Genomic DNA, 27,503 nt, shown 5'->3' on the forward strand with positions numbered 1-27,503 from the left:
CCTCTCTCCTACCTCATCCCCTCTCTCCTGCCCTGTTCCCTCATTCCTACCCTGACTCGTCACTCCTGCCCCTCTGGCACAGTTGGCACAGGCCTTCCACTGGCACTCACCTGCCACTGGCTGTTTGTTTGGGGTGAGTTTTCCATCCAATGTCACTGTGATATCTTCAAACACCTGCTCTTCTATCCTGTCTCCATCAAACTGTGAGAGAGAGAGAGAGACACACACAAAAACTGTATCAAACACTCTCCACTGTCAGTCTCTGCGATGCAGGAAACAACCCAGAGCCAATAAAGCAGCTGGATAAACATTTGGTTGGGAACAGGGATGAATATTACAGCGATTGAGCAGATGAAATACAATAGTGAACCCATCAAACACTCCCAGGACAGGTACAGCACGGGGTTAGATACAGAGTAAAGCTCCCTCTACACTGTCCCCATCAAACACTCCCAGAACGAGATTTTAGCTTTAATGCTTTCCTTTTCTTATATCTTTCCCTCGTCTCTCAAAGGCATTGCCTCTCCCAGTCCAAGAACATGTGACCATTCTTTGGGAGCCATGCCTGCACTGCTAGTGGGTTATAATGAGATAACTGTGGCACTTTTCACAACCTCAGGACTCCAAACACACTTTACAAAAGCTGAAGTACTTTTTGGGAGGGGCTGAATGGGATAGAAGATTAATTGGAAAATATTTAGGACAGAGATCAGGACAAAGCTTTATACAGAGGGTTGTGAGTGTGTGGAATGTACTGCCAGAGTCAGTGAGTGAAACAGAGAGAGTGTCAACAGCCCTGACAAGGCCGGATAGGAGAGTGGATGAAGGGACATGGGAACAGGATGGGTACATGGGATTGTGATACTGCTGGTAAACACCAGCACAGAGTGGATGGGCTGAATGGCCTGTGTCAGTACCGTCATTTCTCTGTAAATCACTCACTGACTCCTGAATACAATCCATTAAACAAACCATGGATGAGGGCTCGAAACGTTGACTGATTTCTTCTCCGCCGATGCTGCCAGACTTGCTGAGTTTTTCCAGGTAATTCTGTTTTTATTTTCCATGGATTTAGTCTAAGATTATGGATGTCAAAAGGCACAACTGTTGAGATGCCAGAGATTCATGAACAGTGATACACAGCTTAAAGAATATCACACGTGGTGTAATATTGATGAGTTTATTACATACATACATACATATGAGGAGCAGGAGGAGGCCATTCAGCCCCTCAAACCTGCTCCGCCATTCAATAAGATCATGGCTGATCGGATTGTAACCTCAACCCACATCCCTGCCTATCCCTGATAACCTTTCACCCCCTTGTTAATCAAGAATCTATCTACCTCTGCCTTAAAAATATTCAAAGACTCTGCTTCCACCACCTTTTGAGGAAAACAGTTCCAAAGACTCACAACCTGTTGAGAGAAAAAATTTCTCCTCATCTCTATCCTAAATGAGCGACCCTTTATTTTTAAACTGTGACCCCCTAGTTACATGGAAACATAGAAACTAGGAGCAGGAATAGGCCACTCAGCCTCTTGAGCCTGCTCCACCATTCAATATGGTCATGGCTGATCCTCGATCTCAACGCCATGCTCCCGCTCTCTCCATATCCCTTGATGCTTTTAGAGTCTAGAAATCTATCTATTTCCTTCTTGAATATATTCAGTAACTTGGCCTCCACAGCCTTCTGTGTTAGAGAAAACCAAAGGTTCACCACCCTCTGAGTGAAGAGGTTTCTCCTCATCTCAGTCCTGAATGGTCTACCCCGTATCCTGAGACTGTGACCCCTTGTTCTAGGCCCCCCAGCCAAAGGAAATATCAACCCTGCATCCAGTCTGTCCATCCCTGTCAGGATTTTATATATTTCAATGAGATCCCCTTTCATTCTTCTAAACTCCAGTGAATAGAGGCCTAGTCGGCCCAATGTCCTCATATGACAATCCTGGTGAAATTTGCTGCACTCCCTCTATGGCAAGTATATCTTTTCTTAGATAAGGAGATCAAAACTGCACACAATACTCCAGGTGTGGTCTCACCTAGGCCTTGTACAGCTGCAGTAAGACATTCTTGCTCCTGTACTCAATTCCTCTCACAATGAAGGCCAACATACCATCTGCCTTCTTAACTGCTTGCTGCACCTACATGCTTGTTTTCAGTGATTGGTGTACAAGGACACCCAGGTCCCTTTGTACATCAACATTTCCCAATCTATCACCATTTAAATAATACTCTGTCATTGTGTTTTTCCTACCAAAGTGGATAACTTCACACTTATTCACATTATACTGCATCTGCCATGTACTTGCCTACTCATTCAACTAGTCTAAATCGCCTTGAAGCCTCTTAACCTCCTCCTCACCACTCACATTCCCACCTAGTTTTGTGTCGTCAGCAAACTTGGAAATATTACATTTGGATCCCGCATCCAAATCATTGATATATATTGTGAATGGCTGGGGCCCAAGCACTGAACCCTGCAGTACCCCACTAGTCACTACCTGCCACTCCGAAAAAGACCCATTTATTCCTACTCTCTGTTTCCTGTCTGCTAATCAATTCTCAATCCATGCCAATATATTACCCCCAATCCCATGTGCTTTAATTTTGCACACTAACCTCTTATGTAGGACTTTATCAAAAACTTTCTGAAAATCCAAACACACCACATCCACTGGTTCGCCCATATCTATTCTGCTCGTTATGTCCTCAAAAATCTCCAGTAGGTTTGTCAAACATGATTTCCCTTCATAAATCCATGTTGACTTTGTCTAATCCCATTGATATTTTCCAAGTGTCCTGTTATCACATCCTTTATAATAGACTTTAGGATTTTCCCTACTACTGATGTTAGACTAACCGGGTCTGTAATTCCCTGTTTTCTCCCTCCTTTTTTAAATAGTGGATTACATTTGCCACCCTCCATTCTGCCGGGACTGTTCCAGAATCTACGGAATTTTGGAAGATGACAACCAATGCATCCATTATTTCCAGGGCCACCTCCTTTAGCACCCTGGGATGTAGATGCTCAGGTCCAGGGGATTTATTGGCTTTCAGTCCCATTAATTTCTCCAGCACTTTTGTTTTAGTAATAATTTCCTTCAATTCCTCCTTCTCACTAGACCCTTAGTTCCCTAGTATTTGTGGCATGTTATTTAGACTCTCCCACAAGAGGAAACATCCTCTCCACATCCACCCTGCAAAGACCCCTCAGGATCTTAAAGGTTTCAACCAAGTCACCTCTTACTCTTCGAAACTCCAGTAGCTGCCCAACCTTTCCTCATAAGACAACCCGTCCATTCCTGGTATTAGTCTAGTAAACCTTCTCTGAACTGCTTCTAACGCATTTACAGCTTTCCTTAAATTAGGAAGCCAATACTGTACACAGTACTCCAGATGTGGTCTCACCAGTGCCCTGTACAACTGAAGCATAATCTCCCTACTTTTTAAATCAATTCCCCTCACAATAAATGATAACATTCCATTAGCTTTCCTAATTACTTGCTGTACCTGCATACTAGCATTTTGTAATTCATGCACTAGGACACCCAGATCTCTTTGAATCTCAGAGCTCTGCAATTTCTCACCATTTAGATAATAAGCTTCCTTTTTATTCTTCCTGCCAAAATTGACAATTTAACATTTGCCCACATTATATTCCATTTGCCAGATCTTTGCCACCCACTTAACATATCTATGTCCCTTTGTTGCCTCCTTATGTCCCCTTCATAATTTATGTTCCTACCTACCTTTGGCAAATTTAGCAACCATACCTTCGTTCCCTTCATCCAAGTCATTTATATAAATTGTAAACAGTTGGGGCCTCAGCACTGATCCCTGTGGCACACCACTCGTTACATCTTGCCAACCAGAAAAAGACCCACTTATGCCAGCTCTCTGCTTTCTGTTAGCCAGCCAATCTTTTATCCATGCCAATATGTTACCACCTATGCCATGAGCTTTAATTTTCTGCAATAACCTTTGATGTGGCACTTTATCAAATGCCTTCTGGAAATATAAGTACAGTACATCCACCTTTATCCATAGCACATGTGACTCCTTCAAAGAACTCCAATAAATTGGTTAAACATGATTTCCCTTTCACAGAAACATGTTGACTCTGCCTGACTGCCTTGAATTTTTCTAAGTGCCCTGCCATAAACTCTTTAATAGTAACTTCTAACATTTTCCCTATGACAGATGTTATCACGTGTCATCTCCATTATTTGACAACAGTTGAAATGATGGCTTTTGTTTATTCCACAGGTGGTGGGTGACCTTTCAACTGAGTCAGGATTGACTGACCCACACTATCCCCTGGGAAAGAGAGCAAACCCCGGACAGGTTCAGAAAAAGACCCTCTCTAATGAGGGAGCGGGCGTGTTTCAGGATCAAATTCACACCGATAAAAGGGAAGTAGATTATGCTAATTGTGATTGATTTATGCTAATGTATGCTAAGTTAATGCTAATTTATACTAATTGCAGTCTTTTTTTTTATATAGGGGTGGGGACACCTGCAATGTGTTGAGGTTCCTGTGTTGGTGTTAATTCACTCTGAAGCCAGTTGGTGAATTAGGAGACTAGACACCAATCATTTACAGAATACTAGGCTTGTTTGCAGAATGCAACATTACAAATGTCTGCTTCCTCCCTAAACAATAGCCAGTGTCCCAGGAGTCTCTTTTAACATGTACTTGAGGTACCTAATCAATCAATGTCCTCCACTATATCCTTAACCTTAATAACCCAATTAACAGACCATTAATATATAATTAACAATCAATTAATAGCTAATTAACAAACCATTAACAGTTAGGACCTTGCACTCAGGCAATGGTTCCAGTTCAGTGAATGTAGCATCGGGATTATCGAAACTACACTGGCTGTCAGTAACTCAGGGTGTCACAACATTAACTCTGTATCGTTCCTTAAAGCAGGGGCGAGTGACAGGTTGTGGACCAGGGACTTGCACTGTAACTCACTCATCTGAAGAACAAACTGCCTCAGGATTATTATCATCTCTGCTCTCCTCTGGTTACATCTGGAGTGTCTGTGGGAATAGAGAGATTTCAATTACGTGGTTAGACTGGAGAAGCTGGAATTGTTATCCTTAGAGCACAAAAAGGTTAAGGAGAAATTTAATAGGTGTTCAATATTATGAAGGGTTCCGATAGAATAAATAAGGAGAAACTGTTTTTAGTGGCAAGAAGGCTTTGATTGTTTAGGTACCTTGAGCACATATAAAGAGAGACTTGCAGGACAGTGCGTGTCGGTTAGGGAGGAGGCAGACATTTGTAATGTAACTCTGCAAATAAATCTAGCATTCAGTAAATGATTGGTGTCTCAGGATTAAGATAATTGGCAAAATAACTAGTGGAGAAGAGAAGAAAACATTTTCCACTCAGTGAGTTGTTGTGATCTGGAATGCGCTGCCTGAAAGGGCGGTGGAAGCAGATTCAATAATGACCTTCAAAAGAGGGAGTATTCTCAAGGACCATGGGAGAAAGAGCAGGTGAGTGGGACTAACTGGATAATCCTTCAAAGAGCCAGCACAGGTAATGATGGGCCGAACTGCCTCCTTCTGTGCTGTTGGGTCCTTGTGACTTCCAATAACTCATACCAACTCACCGTTGCAATGAGGCTTTTCTCCTGGTAATATTGGACCAAAGGCACGATGTTTTGCTTGAAGGTAATGAGGCGCCTGCGGATGGCTTTGGGATTGTTATCGGGGCGCCCTTCCACTGCCCGCTTCTCCAGCCGCTCTCTCAGCCGGCAGTTAGCGCAAGCCAGGTACACCACCAGGTCTGGAACACAGATCTGAGGACAGAAACTCAAAACATCAGGATCGAACTTTTGATGCATTTCCAAAAAATACTCATTTCAATATTCCAACTAAAATTTATATTTGTCTGAATGTATTTCTTATAGTTCCCTATCTGTAGGATTGTACTGTGACGCTTTGTGTTCTGATTGGTCTAACAGTGACTGCGATATCTGGCTGTAATATGACCTGTTATGCAAGAAGCCTTTAGATTGAAATCCAGAAACTTGAGCCCAAAATCAGAGCCGACACTGCAAGGGGGAACTGAGAGAGCGCTGCACTGTCAGAGGGTCAGTACTGAGGGAGTGCTGCACTGTCAGAGGGTCAGTACTGAGGGAGTGCTGCACTGTCAGAGGGGCAGTACTGAGCGAGAGCTGCACTGTCAGAGCAGCAGTGCTGAGGGAGTGCTGCAGTGTCAGAGGGGCAGTACTGAGGGAGTGCTGCACTGTCAGAGGGGCAGTACTGAGGGAGTGCTGCACTGTCAGAGGCTCAGCACTGAGGGAGTGCTGCACTGTCAGAGGGGCAGTACTGAGGGAGTGCTGTACTGTCAGAGGGTCAGCACTGAGGGAGTGCTGCACTGTCAGAGGGTCAGTACTGAGGGAGTGCTGTACTGTCAGAGGGTCAGTACTGAGGGAGTGCTGCACTGTCAGAGGGTCAGTACTGAGGGAGTGCTGCACTGTCAGAGGGTCAGTACTGAGGGAGTGCTGCACTGTCAGAGGGTCAGTACTGAGGGAGTGCTGCACTGTCAGAGGGTCAGTACTGAGAGAGTGCTGCAGTGTCAGAGGGGCAGTACTGAGGGAGTGCTGCACTGTCAGAGGGGCAGTACTGAGGGAGAGCTGCACTGTCAGAGCAGCAGTGCTGAGGGAGTGCTGCAGTGTCAGAGGGGCAGTACTGAGGGAGTGCTGCACTGTCAGAGGGTCAGTACTGAGAGAGTGCTGCAGTGTCAGAGGGGCAGTACTGAGGGAGTGCTGCACTGTCAGAGGGGCAGTACTGAGGGAGAGCTGCACTGTCAGAGCAGCAGTGCTGAGGGAGTGCTGCAGTGTCAGAGGGGCAGTGCTGAGGGAGTGCTGCACTGTCAGAGGGTCAGTACTGAGAGAGTGCTGCAGTGTCAGAGGGGCAGTACTGAGGGAGTGCTGCACTGTCAGAGGGGCAGTACTGAGGGAGAGCTGCACTGTCAGAGCAGCAGTGCTGAGGGAGTGCTGCAGTGTCAGAGGGGCAGTGCTGAGGGAGCGCTGCACTGTCAGAGGGGCAGTGCTGAGGGAGCGCTGCACTGTCAGAGGGTCAGCACTGAGGGAGCACTGTACAATCAGAGGGTTAGTGCTGAGGGAGCGCTGCACTGTCAGAGGGTCAGTACTGAGGGAGTGCCACACTGTCGAGGGTCAGTACTGAGGGAGTGCTGCACTATCAAAGGGTCAGTACTGAGGGAGTGCCACACTGTTGGAAGGTCAGTACTGAAGAACTGCTGTGCTGAAGGATGTGCCGTTTTTTGGATGACACAGTAACCTGAGGTTGTGTCTGCCCTCTCATGTACTGTCAAAGCCATGGTATTCCTGGGCAGTCTGGGGAACACTAATTACTCAAGCAGCATCATTAAGCATCTGATTTAATCGCTTATCACATTGTTCTTTGTGGGAGCTTGCTGTGCACCTCTTGGCTGCCACTTTCCTACATTATACAGTGACTACACCTCAGGAAGTACTTCATTGGCCGTAAAGTGCTTTGGGGTGTCCCGAGGTTGTGATCGGTGCTACGGAAATGTAAGTTTGTTCTGTTTTTATTTGATTGACTGGGTAACGTCATCACCTGATCATCGAAGCAGATTGCCTGGGAAACATCCCGTGGGAAGCCATCAATGACAAAGCCCTGTGCATCTGGATACTGCATCAGCTGTTGCTTAATCTCCATTATTGTTGTTTCCTGAACAGGAAAAGAAGCAAACACCAGTGGATGTTAGTGATATAGGAAAGGATTTGTGCTACTTTGCAGTGAGTTTTGCTGCACAGTTTAGAAATGGAAAAGCTCCGCACACTGACCACCACAGAGAGGAGCTTCTGTCAGGGCAGATGTTTACATCTGGGAGCAACTCACGTTAGGGCAGATGTTTGGGGCTGTAGACGATTGTCTGATGGGCGGTACATTAATACGCCAGTCCCTGGATCACCCAGGGTGATCTGTCCCAGCACTAACCGCAGCATCTCCTCCCCAGCCACACATGCACACACACACACATGCACGCGCGCACACACACACACACACACACACGCACGCACACACGTGCTCTGAATCTCACCTCCTCTCCTGAGGGTTCTGATTCTTTGCTGAGTTACACTGGTTGTCCTCCAACTCCTCACCCACTGAGTGTATTGGCTGGCTATTTAACCACATGAGCATCACATTCGCCCCTGCTCCTGGTCTCTCCCTGTCTGACACTCACCTGTAGCTATCTCTTGGTAGTGATCAGGCTCTCTCTATTGCAGAATCATGGAGTTCCCATTGGTTAAGATTAGAAAACCCCTCAAAGGGCATAGGTCAAAGCTGGGAATTAATTGCCGATGTGACTCAGAAACAAGGTGCTGTAATCACTAGCTGAGGTACTAATAGAATGAGGAAGGTATTAGCTGCCCAGTGTCCTAACTCACACCATCGATTCACCCCATCACCCCCTGTTCTTGCTGACCTACACTGGCTCCCAGTCTAGCAACACCTCGATGTTTAAAATTCTCATCCTTGTTTTCAGACCGTGCCACAATCTCATCCCTCCCCTCTCTGTAATCTCTTCCAACCTCACAACCCCCTCACCCACCCCCGCGAGATCTCTGAGCTCTTACTCCGGCCCCTTGAGCATCCCTAATTTCCATATCTTCACCATTGGCAGCTGTGCTTTCAGCTACCTCGACCCTAAGCTCTGGAATTCCCTCCCTAAACCTCTCTCCGTCCCTCGATCTCTCTCCCTCCTCCTTTAAGATGCTCCTTAAGCCCACTTCTTTGACAAAGCTTTTGGTCACTTGTCCTTAATATCTCTCCATGTGAAGCTCAGTGTCAAATTTTATTTAATAATCGTTTCTGTAAAGCGCTTGGGGATATTTTACAATGATAACGGCGCTATATGAATGTAGTGCTGTTGTTGTTTTTAGTTTCTGACAAGCAAAAGGAGAGAAATGTTTCAGACTCAGGGATTAACCAGCTCAATCTGATGTCTCTCTAATTACCATCACCATCACCATCTCTCCAGTACCTGAGGAGCCAGCTCTCCATTTGTGATGATTTTTGCTATCAGGCCCCATTTCCTGTTGTTGCTGGCGTTGTGAAGCATCTTTTCACGCAGGAGCTCCCCCACTGATATGTAGATGAATCCATAATGTCCAGCTATTTTCATGCTTTGAGTTCGTTTGCCACTGGCTGGCCCTCCTTCGGAAGGAGAGAATGACAAAAGGGAGGAAGGAGAGAGAAAACACGAATACTACAACAGAAAGCAAACAGCAATAAATCTGTCAGTCACAAAATACTGGATTCTTCGGGACCCCTCATCAGCCTAACTCATTGGTTTTGTACAGATTGGGAAGAGTCAGGACAAAGCAGCCCACGTGATTGGCAGCCCATCCACAAACATTCACTCCCTCCACCACCGACGCACAGTAGCAGCAGTGTGTGTACCTTCTACAAGATGCGCTGCAGGAATTCACCAAGGCTCCTTCAACAGCACCTTCCAAACCCACGACCAGAAGGACAAGGGCAGCAGATACACGGGAACACCACCAGTTGGAAGTTCCCCTCCAAGCCACTCGCCATCCTGACTTGGAAATATATCGCCGTTCCTTCACTGTCGCTGGGTCAAAATCCTGGAAGTCCCTAACAGCACTGTGGGTGTACCTACAGCGGTTCAAGAAGGCAGCTCACCACCACCTTCTCAAGGGCAACTAGAGATAAATGCTGGCCGAGCCTCATAGTTAAACATGGATTCTGAACAAGGAGGTTCCACTGTATATTTTAAATTAACCAATTGTGGTGAAGCTGGGTTGCTACAGTGTCACTTATCAAATGGGCAACTTTGCAAATACTGACCCCACCACCCCAGTCACTACCCCAGTTCTGAAGAAGGGTCATACGGACTCGACACGTTAACTCTGTTTCTCTCTCCACAGATGCTGTCAGACCTGCTGAGTTTTCTCCAGCACTTTCTGTTTTTATTTCAGATTTCCACCTTTCGCAGTACTTAGCTTTTACCCCAATCTGTGACTTCACTAACAGCACGAAATACATTCAACTAAAATAAACTCCGATTTCAGCTCCTCTGTCTGTGTGTCAACAGAGAGGAGGATGCTGCCTGCATTTTACTGCAATGGTTTACATCTGTAATTATCCCTTTGTACTGTGTTTAAATTCACCATTATTCAACATGTAATACATCACAACTAGAGTGAATCACAGGGTCACAGGTTGGGATGGTTACAGCACAGGAGGCCATGCAGCCCATTGAGTTTGTGCTGAATAAATCATAGCCTGTTTTTATAACCTGGGATACTTCCCAGGGCTTTGGAAATGATGGTATGCTCTTTAATTGCAGTCATGAAAAACAGAACGGAATCCGAGTTTCTTCAAAGACTGTTCGGGTGTAAGGTCCATGGGATTGTGATTAAACTGAGTACCGTCCCCTTCTCACAGTGATTAACAACTGGGAATATAGCTGGAACAAAAACAAAAATACCTGGAAAAACTCAACAGGTCTGGCAGCATCTGTGGAGAGGAACACAGTTAACGTTTCGAGTCCGAATGACCCTTCAACAGAACTTTGAAGACCTGCTGAGTTTTTCCAGGTATTTTTGTTTTTGTTTTGGATTTCCAGCATCCGCAGTTTTTTGCTTTTAATATAGCTGGAATGTTACTGCAGTCTCTGAATTGGCCACCTGCTGAGTTTTAATCCAATTAGAGAGGGGAAATCACTCAGAACGAGTAGAAGAAAATCAGCTCTCTAATCAGAGGCAAAAAACCAGAACCCAAACTATCTGGCTTTGGATTGGTTGAGGGGTTCGACAGGGATAAAAGGAAATCCCATCACACTTTATAACCAATGAGGTAATATTGAAGTATAATCACTATTGTCATGTAGGAAAGGTAGCAGCCAATTTGGCACAGCAAGCTCCCACAAACAGTAATTTGATAATGACCAGATAATGTGATTCAGTGATATTGGCCAGGGTGTTGGGGAGAACTCCCCTGCTCTCCTTCAAAATACTGCAATGCAATCTTTTACACCCACCTGCGCGGCATAAGGAGTCTTGATTTAACATCACGCTCATAAGATGGCATTCCCAGCACAGTGGCACTCCTTCAGTACTGCCCTGTCAGTCTAAATTATATGCTCAAGTCTCTGGAGTTGGACTGGAACCCACCATCTTCTAACTGGGAGGTGAGTGTGTTACCCACAGCACCAGAGGCCACTTCGGGGATTGAAAGTTACTCCTGTTGAGGGGTTTCCCAGACTTCTGCCAAGAATGGGATTGGAAGGGCTGGTAGAAGTGACTATCACCTCAGCACCCCTCAACAGGAGTAACAACCCTGGATGCGAGGTGAATGGAGGTGACCGTCTTTTCCCCCCCTACTCCCAGTGACCTTACCGATGACCAGGATGATTCTTGGCCTTGGTTTCGATGGGTCAAACACCACGTATTCCTCAATTAGCTCATCGGTCTCTGATAGGTCAGTGTCGCTCTCAATAGAGAATTGGTGAATTGGAGGGAGGCGGTCATATCGGCAGTGACTCAGACTGTGACTCTCCGAGAGAGCTGTGGGGGAGGGAGAGAAACACAAGTCAACAGTGCGTGACAATGGAAGCCTGAGATATACTGTACTGAGCTCCTCATTTTGTGGTTTCAGCCACGAGAGTTACCTTTCATGTTAAGAAGCAGAGCTATGTCAGTCACTTGCTGTGCTGATCTCCACAATTGCAGTAAGTGAACTGCTTTGCAGTGATGTACATTGTGTTATACTCCCACATAACATCACTAAGTTGCAATTTAAAACCACAGCAGCACTTAAAGTCAAAGCCTTTGTTTTCAGTGTTATCCAGCATTACTTAACTCAGCTTCACTTTAATAATGCAACCAAGACATCACATTTTAAAGCTTCCTCTCTCTCTCTCTTCCCATTTACTGTCACGATTCAGAATCTCTCCCCAATTCTCTTCTATGGGAGCTTGCAACTTACACGTGTCTCCTACGACATAAACCTTGTGATTTAACACATGCAGTGAGCAGGAATACCACAGCTGAGATCTAACTAGGTTCCTTTTATTGGCACCTTATGTACTGGTATCAAATGGAGCCCACCCATCACAGTCTCTTAAATAGACGGATAAACTCAAAACTATCTGGCCATATAGTTCAGGCAAAATGGCAAATTTGATTTATTTTAAGAAAGAGATTTATACTGAGGCAAAATATGCCAACAAATTAACAGAAATACTGCAATTAACTTACAAATCCAAAATAAGACGTAATTTTCAAATTTTTTGATGCCTTTCAGTCTTTGAATGTAACAGACCTCTCCTCATGGGGATTCTGTCTCACACATTCCTCAGCTGGCTGCTTGGCTTCAGGGGCATCACTGAAGCCAACCATTTCCTGATCCAGCAGACACACATTCCTTCCGCACAGGGCCATAGCAGGAGTGTTGTTTATTTCACTATTTGGTAGGGACACCGTGGCCAATTGTCACTCTCTCCTCCCACACTTCTCGCTGCCACAGCTGAGAACAACTAAGCAGACCGAGGGACAGGATAGAAACTCGGATTTTCCCTGGTCCGTACCATGTCACTGAGGGCCACTTCCCCAGTACCACTCAAACAAGCAAATTAAACCTAGCCAACAATTCAAAGCGGGGGGGGGGGGGGAAATTTGACTGGAAATTTCTGTGGATCTGGGTCTGTGCTGATAGTGAAGTCAAATCTGCTTTCTCCCGAGTTACATTCCAGAGATTAGATCAGACTGTGAGCTGGGTCACAAGATGGAACCATCCAGAACATCCTTCAAACCCTCCCCATTGAGAACCTGACCAGTTCTGAGTGCCTGACTGAGCTATCAGCTGTAGAAGACTCAAAAACAGACCAGGAGCTTCTTAAACTGCATCAAATTTTAAAAAAAACAATGGATACGATGTAAAGGGTGTGAAGAGATGAGGTTAGCAAGTTACCGCTCCGAAAAATGCCTCTCCTCCCCTGGCTGCCTGCAACTGGAGGCAATGCCCGTCTCTCCTGAATGATGAACGTGTCCCATCGCACTTTCTCCAGGCCCCCGATCTCTCGCACTTTCTTCAGGCAGTTCTCCAGATACTCAAGGGGTTCCTCAGGCTGATGGTACATCAGGCCTGTCAACATACTCTGAGAAAGGATCAGAGAGACACCACAGGGGATCAGCCTGGCATCAACATGGAACCAGGAATCAACACGGGATCACTTGTTAGAAAGTCACATTTTAAACCATCGAATTTTTTAAAGTGACAGTTTTACATGAAAGGTATTTTTTTATGATTAATGTCGCTTCCTCTGTGACCAGGTTACACACCAATGGGTCATTAACAATGAGAATCAGCTCCTTCAAGACAGTTGCCGACCCTAATATAAATACTCAGTGTGGAGCTCTTAGTGCATTGAGTTTATAATCCAAAAAAGCTCTTCACCTCTGACTCCATTGCAATCTTCACTCACTGACCTCTCCTGCCAGTATTTTCCATTTTAATTCCTATATCCACATTTACAGTGGGAACTGGCCATGTAAACATGTCACGCTGTCATTACACCCTCCTGATGGTTGGTGGTGCTGTAACACTTTGGGTTTGTTTCTCCTAGTCACGGAGACACACACGTTGTGTTTCAATCACTCTACTTGTTTCTTTCCAAGGTTATTGCAGGTTTTGCTATTTTCATAATGAATAATATTCTGTAAAAACATAGCCAGAATGTCTGATGTTAAGCTGGGGATTGGATTACACCTACAGCCCCACATCCATTTACTCTACGCCCCCTCACCCCACTTCACTTGAAGACTACACTTCACCCCAACTAGGCAGCCAAAGTCAAAATGATGTCTTTGTGTTAAACATTACAGATGATGGACGAGTGGTTAATGGAATATTTTGAAGAGGGTGTTATGTGTGTTTTAGATAAAGGCAGTAATTTGTTGTTTAGAGGATGGTTGATGTTCTGGGAAAATTAAGGGCATCCATTATCCAGAGTGTAGATGGATAGTGACCTCTCCTGCACAGACAGCAGCTCAATGGGATCAGAAGCACTGGCTAATTAAAGACAAAGCTAAATGTTAACCCACAACCACACAGAGAGGATGAAGCCTCCCCTGCCATCCTGCTCAGTATCAAATGTAGCCTGTTCCTGGATACCGATCAGGAATGGGAACCTGATCGATTTCCCCTTATCCCCATTGCCTTCCCCAGTCCGGGAATTCAGAGATTAGCTGAGTCCAAAGGCTGGAACCCTCCTGGAGCCTTTAGTTTAGTAGCACATGAATGACTGGGTTTAGCTAAGATACAGCCATACGAACATATGAACATATGAACAAGGAGCCCCTCCAGCCTCCTCCATCATGGCTGATCTGATAGTAACCTGAAATCTGCATCCCACCTACCCCCGAAAAGCTATCATCCCCTTGTTTACCAAGAATCTATCCACCTCTGCTTTAAAACTATTCAAAGACTCTGCTTCTACTACCTTTTCAAGAAGAGAGTTCCAAAGACTCACGACCCTCTGAGTGAAAACATTTCGCCCCATCTCCGTTTTCAGTGGGCAACCCCTTATTTTAAACAGTGATTCTCCCACAAGAGGAAACATCCTCTCCACACATCCACCCTGTCAAGATCCCTCAGGATCTTATGTGTTTCAATCAAGTTGCCTCTTACTCTTCTAAACTCCAGCGGATACAAGCCTAGCCTGTCCAACCTTTCCTCATGAAACAACCCCTCCATTCCAGGTATTAGTCCAGTAAACTTTCTCTGAACTGCTTCCAATGCATTTACATCCTTCCTTAAATAAGAACAAAGAACAAAGAACAAAGAAAAGTACAGCACAGGAACAGGCCCTTCGGCCCTCCAAGCCTGCGCCGATCATATTGCCCGTCAACTAAAACATTTTGCACTTCTGGGGTCCGTATCCCTCTATTCCCATCCTATTCATGTATTTGTCAAGCTGCCTCTTAAACACCACTATTGTACCTACCTGCTTCCACCACCTCCTCTGGCAGCGAATTCCAGACACTCACTACCCTCTGCGTAAAAAACTTGTCCTGCACATCTCCTCTATAGTTTTCTCCTCTCACCTTAAATCTATGTCCCCTAGTAATTGACTCTTCCACCCTGGGAAAAAGCTTCTGACTATCTACTCTGTCCATGCCACTCATAATTTTGTAAACTTCTATCAAGTCGCCCCTCAATCTCCGTCGCTCTAGTGAGAACAATCCGAGTTTCTCCAACCTCTCCTCATAGCTAATAACCTCCAGACCAGGCAGCATCCTGGTAAACCTCCTCTGCACCCTCTCCAACGCCTCCATATCCTTCTGGTAATGTGGTGACCAGAATTGCACGCAATATTCCAAGTGTGGCCTAACCAAGGTTCTATACAGCTGCAGCATGACTTCCCAGCTTTTATACTCAATACCCCTGCCAATGAAGGCAAGCATGCCATATGCCTTCCTGACTACCTGATCCACCTGCGTTGCCACTTTCAGTGACCTGTGGACCTGTACACTCAGATCCCTCTGCCTGTCAATGCACTTAAGGGTTCTGCCATTTACTGTATAATTCCTGCCTGTATTAGACCAATTCTGGACACAGTGCTCCAGATGTGGTCTCACTAGTGCCCTGTACAACTGAAGCATAACCTCCCTACTTTTGTATTCAATTCCCCTCGCAATAAATGATAACATTCTATTAGCTTTCCTAATTACCTGCTGTACTTGCATATTAGCCTTTTGTGATTCATGCACTAGGACATTCAGGTCCTTCTGCACCTCAGAGCTCTGCAATCTTTCAACATTTAGATAATATGCTTCTCTTTTATTCTTCCTGCCAAAATGAACAATTTCACATTTTCCCATATTATATTCCAGCTGCCAGATCTTTGCCCACTCACTTAACCTATTTAGATCTGTTTGTAGCCTCCTTATGTCCTCTTCACAACTTACTTTCCTACATATCTTCCTCCAGCCCCTACAACCCTCTCTATCTCTGTAACCTCCTCCAGCCCCTACACCCCTCCTTATCTCTGTAACCTCCTCCAGCCCCTACATGCCTCCCTATCTCTGTAACCTCCTCCAGCCCCTACAACCCTCCCTTTCTCTGTAACCTCCTCCAGCCCCTACAACCCTCCCTATCTCTGTAACCTCCTCCAGCCCCTACAACCCTCCCTATCTCTGTAACCTCCTCCAGCCCCCACACCCCTCCCTATCTCTGTAACCTCCTCCAGCCCCTACAACCCTCCCTATCTCTGTAACCTCCTCCATCCCCTACGCCCCTCCTTATCTCTGTAACCTCCTCCAGACCCTACATGCCTCCCTATCTCTGTAAACTCCTCCAGCCCCTACAACCCTCGCTATCTCTGTAACCTCCTCCAACCCCTACACCCCTCCCTATCTCTGTAACCTCCTCCAGCACCTACACCCCTCCCTATCTCTGTATTCTTCATCAGCACCTACAACCCTCCGTTTCCCTGTAACCTCCTCCAGCCCCTACAACCCTCCCTATCTCGGTAACCTCCTCCAGCCCCTACACCCCTCCCTATCTCTGTAACCTCCTCCAGCCCCTACACCCCTCCCTATCTCTGTAACCTCCTCCAGCCCATACAACCCTCCCTATCTCGGTAACCTCCTCCAGCCCCTACAACCCTCCCTCTCTCTGTAACCTCCTCCAGCCCCTACATGCATTCCTATCTCTGTAATCTCCTCCAGCCCCTACAACCCTCTCTATCTGTGTAGCCTCCTCCAGCCCCAAACAACCCTCTCTAACTCTGTAATCTCTCCAGCCCTTACACCTCTCCCTATCTCTGTAATCTTCATCAGCACCTACAATCCTCCCTTTCCCTGTAACCTCCTCCAGCCCCAACACCCCTCCCTATCTCTGTAACCTCCTCCAGACCCTACATGCCTCCCTATCTCTGTAATCTCCTCCAGCCCCTACAACTCTCGCTATCTCTGTAACCTCCTCCAGCCCCTACAACCCTCGCTATCTCTGTAACCTCCTCCAGCCCCCCTACACCCTCTCCCTATCTCTGTAACCTTCTCCAACCCCTACACCCCTCCCTATCTCTGTAATCTCCTCCAGCCCCTACAACCCTCGCTATCTCTGTAACCTTCTCCAACCCCTACACCCCTCCCTATCTCTGTAATCTCCTCCAGCCCCTACAACCCTCCCTATCTCTGTAACCTCCTCCAACCCCTACAACCCTCCCTATCTCTGTAACCTCCCCCAGTCCCTATAGCCCTCCCTGTCTCTGTAACCTCCTCCAGCCCCTACAACCCTCCCTATCTCTGTAATCTCCTCCAGACTCTTCAACCCACCCTATCTCTGTAACCTCCTCCAGCCCCTACACCACACCCTATCTCTGTAGCCCCCTCCAGCCCCTACACCCCTTCCTATCTCTGTAACCTCCTCCAGTCCCTACACCCCATCCTATCTCCGTGGCCTCCTCCAGCTCCTACAACCCTCCCTATCTCTGTAACCTCCACCAGCCCCTACACCCCTCTGAGATCTCTGTAATCTCTTCTAACCTCTCCACTCCTCCCTATCTCTGTAACCTCCTCCAGCCCCTACAACCCTCCCTATCTCTGTAACCTCCTCCAGCCCCTACACCCCTCCCTATCTCTGTAACCTCCTCCAGCCCCTACAACCCTCCCCATCTCTGTAACCTCCTCTAGTCCCTACAACCCTCCCTGTCTCTGTAACCTCCTCCAGCCCCTACACCCCTCCCTATCTCTGTATTCTCCTCCAGCCCCTACACCCCTCCCTATCTCTGTAACCTCCACCAGCCCCTACACCCCTCCCTATCTTTGTAACCTCCTCCAGCCCCTACAACCCTCCCTATCTCTGTAACCTCCTCCAGCCCCTACACCCCTCCCTATCTCTGTAACATCCTCCAGCGCCTACACCCCTCCCTATCTCTGTAACCTCCTCCAGCCCCTACAACCCTTTCAGATCCCTGTACTATTTATGATCTCCCAGGAAATTAAGGCATGTGGGGAACAGGCAGGAAAATGGAGTTGAAGCCCAAGATCAGCTATGATCATATTGAATGATAGGGCTGGCTCGATGGGCTGAATGGTCCCCTCCTGCTCCTATACCTTATGTTCCTCTAATTCTGGCATCTAAAAGTCCTCGATTTTAATCACTCAATCGTTGGCAGCAACCTGGGTCCTAAATTCTGGAATTCCTTCCTTGAACCATCTCTCTCTCTCTTCCTCTCCCCTTCCCTCTCTCTCTCTCCCTCCCTCTCTCTCTCTCTCTCTCATCCCTTCAGACCAGTCCCTAAACCCGACCTGTTTGGCCGAGACTTTGGACACACGTCCCCGTATCTCCTTATGTGGCTCGGGGGTCAGTTTTTGTGTGATTTCCGCCCCATGTGAAGAGCGTCTGGGATGTTTCCCATTAAAGGTTCTGTGTAAATGTAGGTTGTTGTTGTGAATGCAATCTCCTGCCGTTCCCCCACCCCCACACCCCCTTCCCCGAGCACAATGACTATTTTCTCTGGCAGCTTTTTGCAATTGATGAGGAACCTAACCCCTAGAGGAACCATTACCAGCTCCAGGGAAAGGCTTTTAACTGTAATGACAGCTGTAATTGCTGCTGAGGCTGAAGTCGAGCCAACCTCACCAGGTACCTGGTAATCGACTGGTAATTAGCCCTTCACAAGTGACAACATCCCTGACAGGGGCTGGAACTGTCACCAGACCCACTTGTGGTTTGGATAAAACCCCAGGGGAGTGATTCCCGGTCAGGATGATTCAGGAATTACCCCAATTACCGGGTTTTAGCGCCAACTGACTTAGACAGACAGACAGACACGTTTGCTGGAGACATGATGCGGAGTGGTCACCAGTTCGATAGTGAGTGAGTGTTTTCTGAGCTCGGTTGGTTCCCTCTCTGGTGTGGTCTTGTTGCTAAGACAGCCCTTGGCTCACTCTGTCCGCTGCTGAGGATCACATCAGGGTTGAGAGTGAGACTCACAGGGTGGGGAAGGTGGGGGGGTAAAGCTGGTGAGTCCCTGCCTCACCTGGACACACAGCCTCAGCCAGGCAGAGAGGGTTTGGGAGGTCGGGGGATTTAAACTGCAGCTCTGGCCACCAGTCTGGCTGCTTAGACTGAGGAACTGGGTTTAAGTTGATGCTGAAATGAATGTGTCACATATATATCATATGGTATGGAATGTGTACCCCTGCCCGTGTCTCCTAAAGGGCACATGAGTCACATAGAAACACACACAATTGGGTGATTTGTGCAAGGCTGTGGACGAGGTGCAGAGAGATTCGGGTTTTGTCTGATTCTGGTTGTGATTCCAGTGTTTTTAACTGAAGCAGCTTTTCAGAAACCCCCCTAACCTCACCAGTCAGAGGGGGGTCAGGATGTGGAGTTGGATCCTCAGAGTCCGCCTCAGTCCAGCTCCCACACCCTTGTCCAGCACCACAAACCCACTCTCCTCCTGGACACATTCTGAACACACACACTCACAGTGAGGACTGGACACCGTGTCTCTCCCATCGAATCTGGCTTCCCCCGGGCCCTTTCGAAGGTCCCTCTCTTTTTTGCGGTGGTCGGGGCTCAATTGCTTGCTGCACCTGGGCACAGTCCCCTGGAGGAGGCGGTGTTGCCTCAGGGTAGCTCAGGCCCCGGGTGAATTGGCGAGTGCAGATGGAGGAGTTCAGCTCAGGAGAGGGTGGGAATCACGACTGGGTTCCTGACACTTTAGGGGATTGGTTACCCCTTCCCCATCCCCCCCCCCCCACTACCACCCCCCCAACGCCCCCATCAGCCCAGCAAAGAAAGATATTCCTGGAATCCTAATCTCATTTTTCCATGAATGTTTAACATTCCTCATACTTCACCTGAAGCGAAGTCAATTTTTTAACCTGTTGGACCTAAAACATTTCAGTTTATTTATAAAAATGAGAGGAATAGTTTTTAAAACCCTTACCTCGAACAGGAGAGGGATTTGTCTTTTGGAGATGTAGTCTTTAGCTTCGCTCATCCTGGTAGATTTTCCGTCTCTTTCTCACACCAATGCTCTCCAATTCCCTGACGCTGATGTTGCTGCTCTCTATCTCTCTCTATCTCTCTCTCTCTCTGTCTCTCCTCCCTCCCTCTCCGGGTCACACACCTTTTCTCTCTGTCTGTCTCGGTCACACACTCCCCCTTTCTCTGTCTCTCTCCTCTTTCCGTGTCTCTCTGGGTCTGGTTCTCTCTGAATTTCACTCTGTCTATCCTTTTCTCTCTCTCTCTCTCACTCCGCCTCTCTGGCTGTCGGTTTCTCTCTCTCTCTCTTCCTTTATCTTCTCTTTATCTGTCTCTTTCTCCCTCCCTCTCTCTCTGTAATCCCTCGCTGTCACATCCAGCCGACTGTTCTGTGCAGACAGGTCTCTTTTTTATTTATTAATTTACATTATTTCATTGGGAAGCGTTGCCTAGGTAATGTCGTGTAGCAGATACAATTCAGCACATACTTGCTCCAAGAGGCTTTATCTGATTTTTTGATGTGTCCGTTTATGGGAATGCCCCAGCTCTATGTTGTTACCTTTAAACAATTAGATTTCGCTCCAATACAGAACAAACTATCTCCTGAGAAACTGATAACAAATCTCAGCCTTCACCCAGTTTCTCAAAGTTCTGATTTACCAAGTTTTTGGGTCTTTCATTTCTTGCTTATTCGCCCCCCTCCCCCTTCTCCTCCTTCAGGACAGTAAACCCAGTCTGAAAAGACTGTTTTCTCTCTCTATTTGACACTCAGGATGTGAAGGATGATGTGAAAACATTATTGACAGTTTCCTCCTCTCTTTTCCTTGATTTTCTTGCTTTCTCTTGAAAGTAAAGATTTATTTACTATAAATAAAAACCAGTGTGACAACAGGATGTGAATAACTATTGTTTCACACCCAGTATACCCTCAACGAGATGAGTATACCCTGGACGAGATGAGTATGCCCTTGATGAGATGGGTATACCCTCAATGAGATGGGTATACCCTCAATGAGATGGGAATACCATCAATGAGAAGGGTATACAGTCAATGAAATGAGTATACCCTTGACGAGATGAGTATGCCCTTGATGAGATGGGTATACCCTCAATGAGATGGGTATACTGTCAATGAGATGAGTATACCCTTGACGAGATGAGTATGCCCTTGATGAGATGGGTATACCCTCAATGAGATGGGTATACTGTCAATGAGATGAGTATACCCTTGACGAGATGAGTATGCCCTTGATGAGATGGGTATACCCTCAATGAGATGGGTATACCCTCAATGAGATGGGAATACCATCAATTAGAAGGGTATACTGTCAATGAGATGAGTTTACCCTTGACGAGATGAGTATACGCTCAAAGAAATTAGTTTACCTTTGGTGAGATAAGTATACCCTCAATGACATGAGTGTACCCTCAACGAGATGAGGTTACCCTTGGACAAAATGAATTTACCCTCGATCAGATGAGTTTACCCGCGACGAGATTAGCATACCCTTGATGAGATGAGGATACCCTTGGTAAGATTAGTTTACCCTCAATGAGATGAGTATACACTCAACAAACTGAGTTTACCCTTGACGAGATGAGTATACACTCAAAGAGATGAGTTTACCCTTGGTGAGATGAGTATACCCTCAACGAGATGAGTGTGCCCTTGATGAAATGAGTATACCCTCGATCAGATGAGTATACCCTCAACAAGATTAGTGTGCCCTCGATGAGATGAGTATATCCTTGACGAGGTGAGTATACCCTCGATGAGATGAGTTTACCCTCGAAGAGTTAGTATATCCTTGATGAGATGAGTGTACCCTCAATGAGATGAGTATACCCTCGATGAGATGAGTATACCCTCGATGAGATTAGAATACTCTTGATGAGATGAGTACACGTTCGATCAACTGAGTATATTCTCGATGAGATGAATATATCCTCGATGAGATGTTGCACTCTGCAGTCCCCTCTGACTGTCCAGGTGGATATTAAAGATCCCAGGGACTATTCAGAAAGGAGAGTTGCTGGGTCAACATTCCTCCCTCCAGTAACAGCACAAACAGACATTTATTAGCCAGTCACCTCAGTGTTATTGTGTCCTGTGTGTTTGCCTACATAACAACAGTAATACACATTATAAACAAACTGTCCAGTGACGCACTGACTAATGTTTCAGTCTGAGAGTGTACAATATCAATGCAAATATTAAAAAGATTTCTTATCTCGCCTCGTTTCCTGCTGTGACTGAGGATTGAATCAGTGTCACAGATTAAAATAACACAGTAAGCAGACGGAAAGTCATTAGGACATTCTAAGTGTGACTGAGTTTCTCTCTGTCTCTCTCTCTCTGTCTCTCTCTCTCTCTCTCTCTCTATCTTTCCCTGTCTGTGCACCTTTTCAGTGCGGCTTCACCACTGGGCCCTCACAGAAACTGTTGGTTCCATTTCAATGGCTAGGTCCAAACTCAGTGCTTGCTTCAGCCTCCACAGTCTTGTCACAGACACACCCAGTTTTTCAGTAATATGAGAATATAATATACATGCTCGTCTTCCCCAACCTGACACACACACACACACACACACACACACTGACATTCACATTAACAATATCTATTTTGAATGTTGTAGCTTAAATGTGTGATATTAAAGGACTGTGAAGGAAATATAGGGACAGGTGTATTGGCACACAGCCCCTTGAAGTTACTGCTTTGCTCCATTAAATTGTAGGGTGAATCTGTATCTCACTCCATTTACCCACATTATCTCCTATGCTTTGATTCACTTACCCAATGAAAATCTATGTATCTGAGTCTTGAAAACTCCCAATAGTTCCTCAGAATCCGTAGCTTTTTAGGGGCAGAGAGTTCCAGATTTCCTTTTTTTAATTCGTTTATGGGATGTGGGTTTCGCTGGCTGGGCCAGCATTTATTGCCCATCCTTAATTGCCCCATGAGAAGGTAGTGGTGAGCTGCCTTCTTGTACAGCTGCAGTCCCTGTGGTGCAGGTACACCCACAGTGCTGTTAGGGAGGGAGTTCCAGGATTTTGACCCAGCGACAGTGAAGGAACGGCGATATATTTCCAAGTCAGGATGGTGAGTGACTTGGAGGAGAACTTCCTGGTGCTGGTGTTTCCATCTATCTGCTGCCCTTGTCCTTCTAGATGGTGGTGGTTGTGGGTTTGGAAGGTGCTGTCTAAAGAGCCTTGGTGAATTCCTGCAGTGCATCTTGTAGATGGTACACACTGCTGCTACTGTGCATCGGTGGTGGAGGGAGTGAATGTTTGTGGATGTGGTGCCAATCAAGTGGGCTGCTTTGTCCTGGATGGTGTCAAGCTTCTTGAGTGTTGTGGGAGCTGCACTCATCCAGCTAAGTGGGGAGTATTCCATCACACTCCTGACTTGTGCCTTGTAGATGGTGGACAAGCTTTGGGGAGTCAGGGGGTGAGTTACTCGCTGCAGGATTCCTAGTCTCTGACCTGCTCTTGTAGCCACAGCATTTATATGGCTAGTCCAGTTCAGTTTCTGATTTGTCCTGATTTTTATATACAGGACATACCTGGGCAATTTTCCACATAGCCGGGTAGATGCTAGTGTTGTAGCTGTACTGGAACAGCCTGGCTAGAGGTACAGCAAATTCTGGAGCACAAGTCTTCAGTACTATTGCCGGAATATTGTCAGGCTTCATAGCCTTTGAAGTATCCAGTGCCTTCAGCCGTTTCTTGATATCACGTGGAGTGAATCAAATTGGCTGAAGGCTGGCATCTGTGATACTGGGGACCTCTGGAGGAGGCTGAGATGGATCATCCACTCGGCACTTCTGGCTGAAGATTGTTGCAAATGCTTCAGCCTTATCTTTTGCACTGATGTGCTGGGCTCCTCCATCATTGAGGATGGGGATATTTGTGGAGCCTCCTCCTCCAATGAGTTGTTTAATTGTCCACCACCATTCACGACTGGGTGTGGCAGGACTGCAGAGATTAGATCTGATCCGTTGGTTGTGGAATCGCTTATCTCTGTCTGTCACTTGCTGCTTATGCTGTGTGGCATGCAAGTAGTCCTGTGTTATAGCTTCACCAGGTTGACACCTTATTTTTAGGTATGCCTGGTGCTGCACCTGGTATGCCCTCCTGCACTCTTCTTTGAACCAGGGTTGATCCCCTGGCTTGATGGTAATGGTAGAGTGGGGGATCTGCCAAGCCATGAGGTTACAGATTGTGTTCGAGTACAATTCTGCTGCTGATGATGGCCCACAGCGCCTCATGGATGCCCAGTCTTGAGTTGCTAGATCTGTTCAAAATCTATCCCATTTAGCACGGTGGTAGTGCCACACAACATGGTGAAGGGTATCCTCAATGTGAAGGCGGGACTTTGTCTCCACAACGACTGTGCGGTGGTCACTCCCACCGATACTGTCATAGACAGATGCATCTATGGAAGCAGGTTGATGAGGATGAGATCAAGTGTGTTTTTCCCTCTTGTTGGTTCCCTCACCACCTGCCGCAGATTCAGTCTAGCAGTTATGTCCTTTAGGACTCGGCCAGCTCGGTCAATAGTGGTGCTACCGAGCCACTCTTAGTGACACTGAAGTCTCCCAATGTTATAGAGTTGATTTTCAGACAACTTTTCTTAGCGGAAACATTTAACTTTATTTATAAGACAGCAGCAGCTACATGTTTGTATCACATTCCATAACTAAAGAAGAGCTGTCTCTTGTAGAGGTTCCCTGTGCTGCTAATACATTGGTTGACACAGATCATGTGATCTTACAACACAGAATTATTCTTAAAGCTACAGTCCTATGTTTCCCAAAACTATAATGACTACATTCCTCCCCCTTTAACTTTTCTGTACATTTTGTATTTATAAGGATATTTATCTCATGACATTACAATATTTACACAGGTCATGAAATTACAAGTTCAGTCTTTCAGGTGGTTTCCTGATCCATGTGGAACGTCGCAGGATTATTCTTAAAGCTACAGTCCAACGTTCCCCAAAACCATAATTACTACACCCGCCCAGAGTACATTCTGTGCCCTTGCCACCCTGTGCTTCCTCAAGTGGTGCTGAACATGGAGGAGCGCTAATTCATCAGCTGATGGAGGGCAGTACATAGTAACCAGCAGGAAGTTTCACTGCCCATGTTTGGCCTGATGCCATGAGACTTCATGGGGTCTGATTCAATGTTGAGGATTCCCAGGGCAACTCCCTCCTGGCTGTATACCACAATACCACTGTGCCAACTCTCCTTAGTCTGTTCTGCTGGTGGGACAGGACATACCCAGGGATGGTGATGGTGGTGCCTGGGACGTTGTCTGTAAGGTATGATTCCGTGAGAATGACTGTGTTAGGCTGTTGCTTGACTAGTCTGTGAGACAGCTCTCCCAATTTTGGCACTAGCCCCCAGATGTTAGTAAGGAGGACTTTGCAGGGTCGACAAGGCTGAGTTTACCATTGTCATTTCCAGTGCCCAGGTTGATGCCGGGTGGTCCATCCGGTTTCATTCCTTTTATAGACGTTTTAGCAGTTTGATACAACTGAGTGGCTAGTGCATTTCAGAGGACATTTAAGAGTCAACCGCATTGCTGTGGGTCTGGAGTCACATGTAGGTCAGACCAGGTAAGGACGACAGATTTCCTTCCCTAAAGGACACTAGTGAACCAGATGGGTTTTTACGACAATCGACAACGGTTTCATGGTCATCATCAGACTTTTAATTCCAGATATTTTACTGAATTCAAATTCCACCATCTGCCATGGTGGGATTTCTTGCAGGTGAAATAGCTTTATGCCCATTCCTGATACAATACAGATTGGGGGAAAAGTGGGCATTTGGTGCCCTCTGGTGGAATTAGCAAGTGACTGCTGCAGGAAGGAGCTGTCATGATCTCAGACTGTCAATCTAATACCTACTCACTCTTCCAGGACCACTCCATCCCGTTCAGGGTCACGGGGAATCAGAGCCTATCCTGACAGGCAATGGGCACCAGGCAGGGTACACCCAGGACAGGGCACCAGTCCATCACAGGGGGACAATTTTACCGTCGCCAATCCAACTTTAGACAGTGGGAAGAAACCAGAGCACCCAGCAGAAACCCACACAGACACGGGGAGAACATCAAGATCCACACAGACACACACCCGAGATCAGAATCGAACCCAAGTTCCTGGAGATATGAGGCAGCAGCGCTAACCACTGCGCCACTGTGCCACCCTCAATCTAATACCGATCTTTATATGTATATATATGTTCAGGTTGGGCACAGCACTCACGCCTCCTGTATCACATGTTCGTCTTGCAACACTTTCTCGATCACAGCTGTCTCACCTGACAAAATGAGATCCTAAATTATTCCATTGTTATAACTCAGCAGCCCAGATAAAATGTGTTCATTATTTGGCGAAGCAGTGCTTTAACCGGGAGCAATGCCACAGGCGATCGGCTAGCACTTTTACATTTGTTATTTTATTCCCAATTTTCAACCTCCTTTCCTGGAGGTGAAACCGAGGTGACCCTGGCCAATTCTTGCTCCTTGAGCGGCCTTCTCAGGTTCTTGAACATAGACAATGCCAGCGGACTGTTCGAGTTTGGACGGCGTTGCCCCTGAGCTCTCACAGCCGCCTTCACAGTGCAGGAGGAGTCACTCCTCAGCCATTAGTAACTGGAAATCCAGCTGGGTCTCCCCTCACTGATCTCAGGGTGTAGGATTATGAGCGTTTTGATAGAGCGGATAGGGAGAAACAGGAGGGTCAGTAACCAGGGAGACAGATTTAAAATACACGGTAAAAGAACCGGAGGGGGAGGTGAGGAGAATTGTGATCTGCAAGGTGCTGCCTGAAAAGACAGTAGAAACAATAACTTTCAAAAGGGAATTGGATAAATAGTTGGAGAAGGAAATATTTTCAGGGCTATAAGGAAAGTGCAGTGGGGTTAAGGCTAATTGGATAGCTTTACCAAAGAGCCAGCACATGCACGATGGGCCGAATGGCTTCTGTGTTGAACTATTCTATGACTCCGTAACTGAGCGGGCCTGGTCTAATCTGACCCTGTTTCCCCAGCTCCCATGTACCACACTTACTGACGAATTCTGTAGGTTGAGCACATGTCGCTTCCGTTGGCTGGGCAGAACAAAGAGCCTGCAGCCAGATTTAAGATTGGCAGCTTGGGCTGGCCTGGTTAGCGGCTGTCGTGTTTGCTGCAGCACTGGCACTAGGTCTCAACACCTGGGTCTACCCAGTCAGTGGCTGAAAGGTGCCAAAAACAAGCCTCAGAGGGGAGGAATGAGAAGGCAAGTGAATCTCGACAAGTCCTGGGATTCATCCCAATTATCAGCAGGAACCCGATCAGGGCCAAGTCCTCCTGACAGGATACAGCTTAGCACCGAAAGTTAAAGTCGTGAACAGCAATTAAAGCAGATTCTTAACACCAGCTCCTTTAACGATGATT

The 27,503-nt window shown here is 46.6% G+C and overlaps 1 protein-coding gene across 1 annotated transcript in view; it reads right to left on the reverse strand.

Annotated features, from left to right (window-relative positions):
- Positions 1-20,141, reverse strand: part of LOC144668765 (adenylate kinase isoenzyme 5-like) — a 43,404-nt gene extending 23,263 nt beyond the window's left edge. The window contains exons 1-7 of the mRNA XM_078531096.1: positions 20,012-20,141; positions 13,015-13,201; positions 11,442-11,609; positions 9,062-9,234; positions 7,630-7,743; positions 5,634-5,822; positions 111-201 (exon numbers count right to left, since the gene is read on the reverse strand). Of these exons, the coding sequence (XP_078387222.1) occupies positions 111-201; positions 5,634-5,822; positions 7,630-7,743; positions 9,062-9,234; positions 11,442-11,609; positions 13,015-13,201; positions 20,012-20,065 (976 nt within the window). The 5' untranslated portion in view covers positions 20,066-20,141. The remainder of the gene's footprint in view (positions 1-110; positions 202-5,633; positions 5,823-7,629; positions 7,744-9,061; positions 9,235-11,441; positions 11,610-13,014; positions 13,202-20,011) is intronic.
- Positions 20,142-27,503: the final 7,362 nt, after the last annotated feature.

The sequence above is a fragment of the Cetorhinus maximus genome, chromosome 28, assembly GCF_964194155.1.
Source record: "Cetorhinus maximus chromosome 28, sCetMax3.hap1.1, whole genome shotgun sequence".
Taxonomy (NCBI): Eukaryota; Metazoa; Chordata; class Chondrichthyes; order Lamniformes; family Cetorhinidae; genus Cetorhinus; species Cetorhinus maximus.